Genomic DNA, 12787 nt, shown 5'->3' with positions numbered 1-12787 from the left:
CCAGGACACACTTACAGTCAATATTTTTTCGTTGCAGAGATGTAGCCAGAGAGCATCTTTTCTAACAACTGAGTGTAAAATCGACAAGCATCTTCGTTTGCTGGATTTCATCTAAATATAATTGCTATTGTTTCTTTTGCATTGCAGTTATATACTTTTATAATAAAGTACAAGTTTTTTAGAAGTTTCATGTAGCTTAGTTTAGGATAAAAACTGCCTCAGTCTTTAGTCTTTGGAGCCAAATGAGTTTCCAAGCACACCTTAAAGGCCGATCCACAGGGGCCACCCATGCAAAATGCTATTCAGCATAACCTGCATGTCTCCCCCTCTTTGTTTAAACTCTCCACTTATTACAGCCAGCTTTGCAATTAGTACTGATGTATATATCACTGAAGTATAAATTTATACAATTAACCCCTGAGCAGATGAGATATGGCAGTATGCATCTTCAGTAGTGCAGTATATACAAAAAGGATTTTTATTTTTATGGCCTTTTCATGGCTTTATGGGATAGGACAGCTGAAGATCGATAGGAAAGGTGGGTAGAGAGAAGGGGGATGACACGCAGCAAAGGGCCGCAGGTTGGATTCGAACCCGGGCCACTGCAGCAACTCCACATATGGGTCGCTGGCTCTACCGACTGACCCACAAAAAGGATTTTTTGAAGACAAACATTTGAAGACAGATTTTAGATTTCTATATCACATGAAAACAGAAATTAAAACGGCGATGTTTACGACAGGAATTGCTTGGCTTAAGTGGGCATCAGCACTGACACGAAGAAGGCTTTTGGCTCTATCTTTTCAAAGGCTGTGATGAATGTTTCTCTCTGTTGGCCTTAAGAAGTAGAAGCAGCTCACATTTTTCCAAAGGTATAGAGGAGTGGAGGGGAAAGACCGACAGAAAGAGCTGATTTGTTACTGAACACATGCTAGTGCAGTTGTAAATCCAGTGTTCACATCATTAGGACCACCAGTAACACTATGACTCATAATGATTTGCTCACCCTTTCGCATAATCCGTGTCTCAGCCAGCGAATCAAATGTGTTTAGTAAAGTGAAATCAATAAGGGATCACAGGTTTGACTTGGATTCTCTCTGTAAGGGTGTTTCACAGGAGGAGCAGGTGGTCTTAATATTTCTTGATTCTCAGCGAGCGTTGTGCCAAATTTCTCTGAGAAGACTGAGGTATCACATTAATGCTTTCTTTTTTCCTGGAGGATAAAGCTGCCCAACTGTAAAACGGTTGATCTGGGATCATAATTAGAGATGTTTGTGTTACTCCAAAGCATGATATATTCCCTTTGGAGCACGCCAAGGTCTACGTTTTAGGCTGAAGTCTGGTTAAAATGATGGTTGACAGGATAGGAATGATTTACAGCTTTTGCTTACTTGCTATTTCAGTTTGATTTGAATTGCTGTCTCTTGTTACTGTCATTTATATGGGTGATTTCTTCTTCTTTCTTTCATTATACAAGTGATTGTCTGCTTGGTTACTTCATGCTAGGTCCATTTGGTCTGTACAGCTTGGCTTTACTCACCTTCCCCACTTGATTGTTTTGGAGGAGCCGAGTCAAGTCGATGCCAAGTCATTATAGCAGAGATCTCAGCATTCTCACAGCCCCCGAGGTCCACAGGTGGTCCAGCAGCGTAGAGTAGGGGGCTTTAGAGAGGAGAGTTTATCTGGTGAAATACACTGGTACCACTGAGGTTTTCTATGATGCAAAAGCTTCATTTATACTGTTGAAACGTATTACTGTGGCTAAAATTGATTCCTCATGTGCTTTTGTTTACTCTACAAACATTACAAGGCTTTTGCAATACAAGAACCAAAGATTTATATCCACACTGTCAGCATTTTACCACAATTCAGAGCTTGGGCTTTATATGGGTGAAAACTGTTGGTCTCCGAAATAGAAAATAAGGGAAGGAAAGAGTATCACAGCCAATTGCACTTGAATGTTTACAGAAGAGCCCTCATCCTCTGAAGATTACTTCTTTCAAAACTTTCGATATGAACATTCCTGTTTGCTTGCTGCCTTCAAAAGTCTACAGATTGGCTCCACAACCATTTACATTTAAATCAAACATTTATTCTCAGTGTACAAGGTTATTTGCAATATATAGGATGCCAGGAAGTTTCAAGAAAAGTTACTTTTTCCTGTGTGAGACTTTTTTACTTTGTAAGATGTTATTCATGTTGATGGTGTGCACTAGGACAGGTCTAGGACTTTCAGTGTGGATCCTACACTTCCCATTATCTAGTCTTGCAATACTAGATGATCGGAGATCCTATTTCGAAATTCAAAGTAGTTGCTTGGCTATGCTATGCTATTGCTTTGCTTGCTTGCTTGCTTGCTTCGCTAACAAACATACACCCCTTACTTTGAGGACACACCTTACCTGAAACAATGCTGTTCCCCATTCTTATCCATAGTGAAACAAACTGTGAATACAGCAAATCATTGAAAATGGATGTCCCAAGCCACATTATGTGGTACAGCAGTGTTTACAAGCACATCCGCATGTCACCGCCATGGCACCAACCTAAAGACTTAGGATCGATTTTTATTTTATTATTTTCACTATGTTTTAGCAGGGAAAGCCAAGAGAAAGTCCTCAGTCTCTACTGGACAAAGCATTTAGAGACTGGCTTGTGAGTCTACCCATAATGCAACCCAACAGTGTCTTTAACTAGACCCCCCTGCCTTTTAAATGTCCACTTCTTTTTAACCCGACACCTCCAATTTGTAAGGCTGGCTTTCAAAGTTTAAAGCCCAAGCCGATGTGACCCTGATGACATCATCAGGGTTATTATTTCAAACATTGGACAGCTGCTTTAAGAGCCACAGAAGACATTATATAACGGTTTCTGTTACAGGCTGGGTAATAATCCTTGTGACCCCTTTAACTTCAGTGATAATGTTGCAGTTACCAATAAAAAAGGTAAAAGGTTAATACTTTGGTCGTCCTACCTTCCAAATTTTGGACTGAAGTAGAATAAGCAAGCCTGAATGACAAATGGTAGGTGGTACGTTTTCTGTTGCAGATGTACAGTAGGTGTAATAGGGTAAAGTCCACAAAACGTATTGGTTTTTCAGTGTTAAGGTCAGTATCGTTCGCAACAGTGCTAAGAAGTGCCTGATTTATTCCAGGCACATTAATCTACAAAGGCAGGTTAGGAGTCATGCTTGTTAAGGTGGTAGTTTTATGGTCGATCATTTTTCTCTCAGTGGGGTGACAGCGGGTCGTTTAAGGTTCACAGAGGACTGTGTATGGCCATGTAGATCCAGTGTCACCAGTAAATGCCTCACTAAAATTACACAGCTACCACTTTTATGCTTGCAGGGACTTTCTATGAACCCTTAAACCATATGGTATCCCTTTGGATGCATGTGTGCATATAAGAGCTTTTCTCAGGCATTAATGCAACCAGCTTTCTCCTGCTGTACCTGGACTGTGACCTCATCGCTTATACTGTCCGACAATGACCAGACACCAAGAGTCCATTGTTTTCCCATCAGGCTTAGATTGTCTCAGACATCGTCCAACAGACGTTTAGAATTCTGGATTTGAGTTTATGGCTCGTCGCCATCTTGTCAGTTTGTAGTGCCAGAAAATCAAAACAGGGCTTTTGGGTTTTAGGCCAAACATTCCCTGAAACACACTTCTCTTGAAGCCAAAAACCAACACAAGGACAAGCTATATCAGAATCAGCTACTGGGACTAAAACATCTTGTGCTCCTTTTTATTCCTAGAGAGAATTTGAGTTTTTTCCATTGACTTCCATATACTTTACAGCAATTTAAAGCCAGTTAAGGGTGCACAGTTCACTGCAACCTTTATGTGAAAGTGTAAAAGAATACATATTTTGGAAAGCAGCGATTTAGGAATGGTTGTATCCATTGTTAGGATCGATGGTTGAATGCTTCAGGGTAATTTTATTGAGTTTGCTTCTGCTCTCATTTAATAGCACCTAATTATGATGCATGGTCTGCTCAGAGGTTTGTAGCTGCAGACCATTGCATAGATGCAATCAGAGCCTCTTGCACTACCTACAATCAGGAGCAATAGAGAACAAAAACAATCTATCACCCGGCTCTTATCCTGAGACAGTCCATCATAAAGGAAACTGCCACTCTCTTGTGTCCCTCCTTCTTCCTCCTCCCCTCCACTAGTCTCAAGTTCACTCACTCGCCTGTCACTGAGAGACCTTCCTTCCTTGATTTGGACAGATTTAGAGCAGGGGATTCTGGGATGCCGGAGGGCGCCTTGCTGTTTAGGATTGGCCACTTGGCGGCTGATGTTGGAGACATGCTTCGATTCCGACATCCATTAATGAGAACACAGTGGCCGAGTGGGCAGTGAGCTGTCCACTCAACTCAGTATCTTTCTCCTTTGTGTTACTGGGAGGAAAAAGAAGGATAGTCCTGCAATAGCTGGGTGTTTGAGTGGTGTCAGGAGATGATGGTTTAAAAAAAAAAAACGTTTTAATGCCACCAATAGACCAACTTATAAGTAACATATAACAAAAAATAGCTTTAAATGATGTGTCTACAGATTTTTATTCAGATTCTTAAACACCCTTCACAGAGAGTAGAAACACAAACGATACCACATACGCCACTTAACTTAGCTTAGCATAAAGCCTGGAATCCTGGGGAAACAGAACTCCATAGCCTCTACATTTGACTAATTAGCACATTTTGTTTGTTTAATCTGTACACTAACAGAAATGTAAACCCAGGCGAGCTGTTTCCCCATGCTTCCAGTTTTTACGCTAAGCTAAGCTCCCAGCCCCATAGCTTCTCATTAACCGTAAAGACATGACAGTAGTGTTGATCTTCTCATCCAACTCTCAGCAAAAAAGCAAGTGTGTATATTTCCCACAATGTTGTACTATTTATTTAAACAGAGGCTCTTGTTTCTCCTCAGGGTGTAAAATAAGGGAACCAGAGAGTACATAAAGCATTAAGGGGTTATCTCTGTGGTAGACTGGACACAGCTGTCATCTCTACACTGATCTGAATCTTCATTAAGTGTTATTACCTTTCACATACAACTGATATTCTCGAGAAAACCCACATTCTTTGATTCAAGTTATTTTAAACCACAGAATCTTAGATAATTGTTTAAACAATTATACAGATGAATACAGATGAAACTCTGATGGTGGGTGATCCCCTTTTTTACAGTGTGCAAGAGCATTTCAGGGCATTTATCCATGAAGTCGTTTTTGCTAGCATTTCATCCAGTGGTTTTAGTGTTATGAGGTACAGGAGAATTTTTCTAGGATGTTTTGTTGTATAATTATCTAATGTAATTGATGTTTCACCTGTTGAACACCCCTCTCCAGGCTTACATCTTTAATTTAACCGCCTGCATATTGCACTCTGCTTTGTTGACATTTATTGGATTAGAAAGCTTTGCCACAAGTAAAAACTGTAAAGCCATATTAGAATGAACGGTAATAAAAGAGACACAGCTGCAGGTTGAAAAGTTGAACCAGTGCTTATTGCTGCAGTGACTTCATTTCAAGGTCGTACTTCATTATTTACAACAGTTGCAGTTATGTTAATGGGGTTTGGAGAAGTTTTGTTCCAGTGTATGAGGTAGCTTTCAACAGATGAGAAAATACACAAGTACACAACTGCGCACGTGCTTAAAAAGCTGGTCTTCTGCAGTCTCAGCGAAAAAAGAGTCAATTTTGGCAAGAAATCCTGATAAACACAGGGATCTCAAGCTTCAACCCTAATCCTCATCCCTCTGAATTATTTACACCTACGTTCTGCTCTCAGTCGAGCCAAGCGAGTGTGCACATCACGTCAACCGAGTGAGAGGTCAACAACGCTGTCATTCTAACACCATTGTCTGTCATATTCTCACCTCCTCAGTCACTCACATACACACGCACACACACGGCAGCAGCAGATGCTCACCCAGGGTTGACCTGGATCTTAGAGGTTTGTGTTTTAACCTCATTCAGGGAGGTTAGGGTCGGGCCTTACAACGATAAACAAATTACACCTTTTTTGGGCCTTTTTGTTCGTTTGTTTCTTTTTTTTTTTCATTTGTCAGGAACATATTTTGTATTCTTCTCTTTAAAAAACATATTTTTTATTCCTTAATTGACTCTTTGTTAGCATCTTGAAGTGTAATTATTAGATGATGATAAATAGGGGTCCAGGCGTTGTAAGAGCCACTTTTTGGTCATTTTAGGTGATAAAAAGAAGCAAAAATCATCCATCTTCTATTCAGTATGTAACTGCGAAGGTCCTTGTGAGATTAAATTTAATATCAAAGTCAGTGTACAGTGAAATAGATGCATGACATTTGTTTTTTAGGAACCTACAGATGGAACTTTTGAAATCTTTTTACTAAAATAATATCTTTATCCTGAACAAATTAGGAGACAATTAAAGACAAAATGTTTTGTGTCTCTTTGTAGTTTCCGTCTGTTTGTGCTTGTTTACGTGTCCTTGAAGTCATTTTAAGCTTCATTCAGTTGTGTGATTGACTTTCCAATTAGAAATATTAACAGTCACTTCAAACAGAGGCTCTGGCCCAGGGGGTAGGCCCGTTCAGTAATCCCTCCATGCCCTTTATGTTTGCATAATGGGTTAGTAGACAGTGATGTGACGTACAGTATTAACTTTGAGCTCACACAACTCTCAGCGCAATTTCTGCAGTTTGCGTTCTGCTTCACAAACTTTCCTCAACACCGACAAAAACTCATCGGTAGGGACAGTTTGTTAATGCCGTCAAGCAGTCCAGAATTTATATTCCTACGGAGAGCATAGTAATTCAACCTTATTGCTCTGCATGCGTTATTGTGCGCCGTGAGACAGTATGCGTGACAAACCCTGCACTGCCCTTTCTCTCAAAGCAGAGAACATGAGCAGTTTGAGGTATAATATTTCCAAATTCTGCTAAGACCAAACTTGTTGTGATTATTTTAGACGTTCCTGTAATTGCAAAGTGCCAGCAGAAATGTTCTACAAGTGAAGCCTGCTCGCCTGAGCTTTATTTTCAGAGTGGGAGTGGGACGGTAGGGCAGCAGGAAGAACATTTTCCCTTTTATACAGTCAAAGGGATTCAAATGGGTCGGATTTCACAGTTTGATCTGTTTTCAATTACTGGGCCGGCCCGGGTACAGAAGAAAATGCTGAACAATTGAAATCTATGGAGGCAGTAGGTATAGAGCGGGAGAAGGAGAGGAGGAATTGGAATGAGAGACAAGGGGAAATGAAAAGAAAGAGGAGGAAGAGTCCAGGGGGAGAGGAGAGTCCCAGAGAAACAATTGGATTAGACAGAGAGAGAGAAGGAGAGCAGCGGAGAGAGTGTTTGATAAATGGGCTGTTTATTTAGCTTTCACTGTGAATGAGGCAGGGTCTGATGATGTGTTGTCCCCTCTCTCTGTCTCTGCGTCCCTCGCTATGAGGTCAGACTTTTTTGGCCTGAACGCTCAATTGGCCGTCCATTGCCAAAGGGTGGGACATCTCGCTGAGTCCTAATGGCTTTCACAGCTGGGTCTCCCCCAGGCCCCCTCTGTCATCAAGTTTCATCCAACATCAAAAAGACACACCTTCCACTTGGCCGCGCTCACGTTTCCCTCCCCCGAAGGAAATCAGAGACTCTTGGCTTCTCATAGAGCTCCTGGCTATCACTTTGCCCCCGTTACTTGATGGTTTTCCCAGTATGTTGAAGTTCTGCGTGCGTATCGGCGGCCTCGTGGGCTTTCCAGGCAACCTGAGAAAGTATGTGTGGATTTTGAAGGCATCAAGGCTATCAAAGCAGCAGCCGGAGTTGATCATCGCCAGCAGGGTTTGTTTGGAAGAGCGGGAGGGCAAGGAGCTGGAGTCCACCGCTATCAGATGGGGGGGGGGAGTTAACCAGAGCTGCATTTATTAAAACCACCAGTTAATCTCCATCCTTGGAGTAAATTGCTCATTGCTGCCACCTAAGGCCACCCACTCCATCTACAGAAGTTGATAGTTTTGCCCCCCAATGAGACCATCGCACACTCAAAAACAGACTTGCTTGGGGCACCAGAAGCCCAATCCGTTACAACCCTGATGACATCATCAGGGTGTCCAGAGCCACAGAGGACTGTATACGACAAGCTGACTGGTACTGCTTGTCACTAGTACATAGAACAACATGTGTAAAATCAATAGAGCGCCCCTCGAGTCATGTTTGACCTTCGTCCTGCTTTTCTCCATTTCCTAACAAAGTCCTTCCACGTCTCTTTCAGGACCACTGGTTTTGGCGGGTGAGAGATAACTCTGTAATGCCAGGATACCCCATGCTCATCAGCGTTTTCTGGAGGGGCCTGCCACCCAAGATAGATGCCGTCTACGAGAACAGTGAGGGCAAGTTCGTCTTCTTCAAAGGTAGGCTCACATGCTTCAGCGCCATCATCACTGTTGTCACCATACCGCTGTGTAAAGCTGTTTTCCATTTCCATCCTGTCCAAATATTGTGTCTGTGCCATCCTGGTTTACATTTTCTTCTTGTGTTATTCATCTTGGGCATCCACAGGATATGTTCTGTGTACATGGCTGACATGTTGTCTTTTTGTATAAACTGTATGCATGTCTTATTAGTATTCAGCGTGTGTTTTCTGTATGCATCCAGATTTAGAAACAAACAGTTTTTTTTTTAATCTTTAATAACTGCTGTATGTTATCATGCTCACTCAAAGAACAGCCTTGATCTTATCTGTGTGTGTGAGTTCAATGTAAATCTGTGGAAGATTAAGGCAATGTTTTGCTCACTTGGTTCCGCCATAATCCACCAGTTCTGATTTATAATACTGCTGTACAGTTTAGTGGTGCTGGTAATACGTTTTAGTTTACATTTTCAACTGTAGGTATAATCAGTATGCATAACTCTTGGTAATCACTGTCACGCCATGTGGCAGGTTTTCAGTACTTACTGTCAGTGTTTAATCATCTCTAGTTTTGATTTTGTCTTTTGACCTTTTTGAAGAGATTTGTCTACATATTCAAATCTACTTTACGTTAGCCCCCAAACACAGAGATTTAAAGCTAATTATGTCTAAAGCCGAAAAGCCACTAAAAAGAAACGGCAAACAAACAAAGCAGCCCTGTAAACCCGTATTTGCATACGCTCCGGAGAGGGAGACTGATGGAGAGAGGGTGGTGATGAAAGCAGACGTAGGGAGGTAATGAAAGTCTGCTGAGGTAAAAACTACAAATCTTCACTCAAACCCATTTCTATTTTAAACCCCCAAACAATTCCTGTAAATGCAGACTACTGGTCCCATGTGCGCTACAGCTCTGGAAGTTTGATTTCGGTGCTTTATCCTCCACCCTGCTCACTTTCCGGGCTGCGTAGCAACGGGATTGCACACAGATTTAGAAAATTCTTACTAACGGAACGTCATTTCTCATTTGAACGTGCACAGCTGATTTCCCAAAAGGCCTTATTCTGTCTGTCCCCATTTGGAATAAAAAATTTAAAAGAAAGTCGGTCAGAAAACAAAATGCAGCACTCTAGGTTCTTGTCTAACCAGCCGTTTTGAATATTCTCCAACGGTGCCTTGTCTGATGAGTTCTACTAAAATAAATGCACAGATGGAGGCTTTAGAGTGTAGTTTGCACTGAAGTCATGGCTGAGACTCTGATTAGCTTGGTGCTGTTAAGGCATTACAGAGCAGGTCAGTAAGCAGACACCGCTGGTATACATTAGAGATAGATTCAGCATGTGTTCTTCATTCCAACAGTGCAGCTTTGTGCCAGTTTTGAGTCAGTGTTTCCCTGTTTCCATTCTTCTGAGACACTGAATATGCAAGAGAAGAATATGTAGTCGGCTCAGCGTGTGAAAATTATATGCAACAGTAGAATCAAGCCTATTGTCAGCTTTACTAATCAGGCTGATCGTCCTTACAGAATCGCCATCCACAGATCGATGACAGCCTGCAGACAGATTTTGAAGAATTACACTTAAAAGCTGTAAATCTAAAAAATATAAGTATTTGATTGGGCTAAATCACAAGATAAGAGGTTACATTATAAATTCAAATTAAATAAATCACATTAAATTTTAGCAGTAGCGCAGGCACCCTACAGTAAGCATGCAGCAAGATCTATACGTCAATATGCATTTTCCTCCCAGGAGGCAGGATCCAATCAGAGCTTGATTGGTGCTTTTTGTGTCAGAGGACAGACAGAGCTGCTTGCTTCATTTACCACATGCAGACATGTCTGAGAGCGTGTTAGTTTAGATTAAAGCTAGACTGTTAAATCCGCTGCGCCAATATTCCCACCCGATATTGGCTTATATATCAGTATTGGCGTGTACATTATGAGATGGAACGAGAACTTTCAGTCCAGAACTGCCAAACTTTCGGTGTCACTATTTCATAATCATAATTTCATAGTCCGACTCATATCTTCCACCCCTCTTAGTTACCGTTGGTACATCTGGCAAACTTGGCAGTGGCAGATTTACAATACAGAATACTAATATTGTTTATTTAATTAAGTCATTTTCACACCAGTGGTTCTCTGATGTTACAAAAGCAAGCTTCGAGGACTTTGAATTCAGATATTGTCAGTTGTAGCTTGCTAGTGCTAGTGCTTGTGTGTAAGTATAAGAGTTCTCTTTTTAAAGAAAGGAGAACCCATTTTCTGTAGAAGGAGTTGTTTTTTATGAATCAAGTATATCTAATTCTTTTTGGGAATGGGAGGTTCTTTTAATCTCAGGGTGTGGTGTGTTTGTGTGTGCGTCAGGGCCAGAGGAAGTGTGACCCAGAATGAGAGTAGCACTGAAAGAGAAAGGTGAAATTACAGGAATTTCCTTTCCAAAAGAAGGCCATTACATTCCAACTTACCCTCCTCCTTTCCTTTAATAAATCTCCCTCCTTCTCTTCAGCCGTATACTGTAAATACTACTTTAAGCTTAAATGTCAGATGATGTGGCCTTTGTGAAGCAACAGAATGAGCGCAAAGGTTTTCTGGGATAATGTCTGCTTTATTTCACACCCATTTCCTGCATTTGTTAAAGAAAGGTGTGCATGTCACCTTAAAGCTGACTTGCAACAGTTCCTTATGGTCTGTCAGAGCCACTGGAGTTCAGTCAGACCCCAGGAAGGAGTATGAATCCAGCCCCAGCTTTAAACACAAAAAACTATATATTATTTCATCAATTTGTGCCATGGCAGCAAACATGTATGTAGAGAAAATGGTCATATTAAACCTGATTCATTAAAAAAAGTTTCATATTGTTTATATAATCATCTGCTAGTTTCAAAGTCAGACAAACACATCAGCCTTTTTATGTTTTCTCTGCTTAGTTTCCATCTTTACCCCAACAAAGTTTCTCTACCTGAGGGGTTTAGATCCCAAAAAGATAAAAATGTATTTTTGTCAGTCGTCTTGTTGAAAGACTGCATAGAAAAGTATTTCTGGTGTACAGATATTATCATATTCATGGTCTTTGTGATGAATATTGTTTCCCCTGCATGTAATATTGAGCTTAGGCCTCATTCCAATGATTAATCAAGTGAAATTGTCTGAAAGTGGTTTGATAAAACAAAATAAACTGGTGTGTGACATGAGTCAGCAAAGAATGATAAGCTAAAATATTAGATATCTTTTTTCCTCTCTCTACCTTCGTCATTCCACCTCTTTCTTTTCTATCTCACTACTCTTCCACTCACCCACCCACTCACCCCCCACTTCCTCCCAGTACACCACCCACCTCCACCAGTGACGAAGAAAAGCACTTCCTGGGGTCACGCTGTGTCAGAAACGTGCTGTTTATCCTAATTACTCCACAGGAAGGAGGGTTTAAAGAGAAAGAAGAAAGGGGACAATCAGAAATCTCTCAAAATCTAAAACATGCTTTACATTTTTCAACATTATCATAGTCCTCCCCACAATGTCCTAATGCTCAGGTGTTTGCTTGGCTCCTTGGGGCTAGGAAACTTGTAAAAAGAGTTTTAATGTGACTCCTTGGCTGCCAGTTCTCCCACAAGGGTCGTTGTGGTTTCTTTTTATCTCAGCAGAGCAGTTACCAGCACTGAAAAGTTCCCAGAGTACCTTTAAGCAAGGGCAAGGAGAACATGTCACCATGTTTGTGTCCTATTTTAAATTAGGGAAACATCATCATCAAATACTTTAATACAAGGCAACAGGTTATTGCCCGCCATTTGTTACAAGGCTCGTCTCTGTCTTTGTAAATCTGCCCTTCTCGTGTCTTTCTCCTGGAGGGTAATCCTGGCTGTCCTTCTCCTTCTAATTTGTTTTTCCTTCTCTTTCCTGATGCGCAGGGAAGCAGTTCTGGGTGTTTAAGGACACGGTGTTGCAGTCTGGATACCCCAAGGACATCACCCAGTTTGGCCACGGGATGCCGGCCCAGAGCATTGAGACCGCTGTGTGGTGGGAGGATGTGGCCAAGACCTACTTCTTTAAAGGGGACAGGTGGGTGCAAAACGACGATTGTTTTCACAAACGATAAGGAAACTTAAAAACAAACTTCAATAATTCAGATATCATGTCCCTTGAAACCACAACGTTCCAAAAAACACCAAAGAAATCTTACAAGCAAACCCACTTGTGATTTTGTAAGCAGCATGCACAATATTAAACATAAATGTCACCATTTCATGTATTGTACGAAAGTGTCAAGATGTTTTTTATCTGCAGGTCCGTGGCAGGTCACAATTACAACACAGATACAAAAAGTATACATAACAGTACATCACACCTTAGCTATGATGCTAAAACAGCAGATTGCTGTTTTCAAGTATTTCAAGTATG

General features: G+C 41.2%; 1 protein-coding gene across 2 annotated transcripts in view; it reads left to right on the top strand.

Moving 5' to 3' along the window:
- Positions 1-12787, top strand: part of LOC127369575 (matrix metalloproteinase-16) — a 70783-nt gene that overhangs the window by 51447 nt on the left and 6549 nt on the right. For both annotated transcript variants that reach the window (XM_051411070.1, XM_051411069.1), the window contains 2 exons: positions 8254-8392; positions 12298-12448. In XM_051411070.1, coding sequence (XP_051267030.1) covers positions 8254-8392; positions 12298-12448 — 290 coding nt within the window. The remainder of the gene's footprint in view (positions 1-8253; positions 8393-12297; positions 12449-12787) is intronic.

Source organism: Dicentrarchus labrax, unplaced genomic scaffold (assembly GCF_905237075.1).
Source record: "Dicentrarchus labrax unplaced genomic scaffold, dlabrax2021, whole genome shotgun sequence".
In the NCBI taxonomy this organism is placed as follows: Eukaryota; Metazoa; Chordata; class Actinopteri; family Moronidae; genus Dicentrarchus; species Dicentrarchus labrax.
The sequence above is the reverse complement of the archived record's forward strand: the minus strand, read 5'-3'. Positions and strand labels throughout refer to the sequence as shown.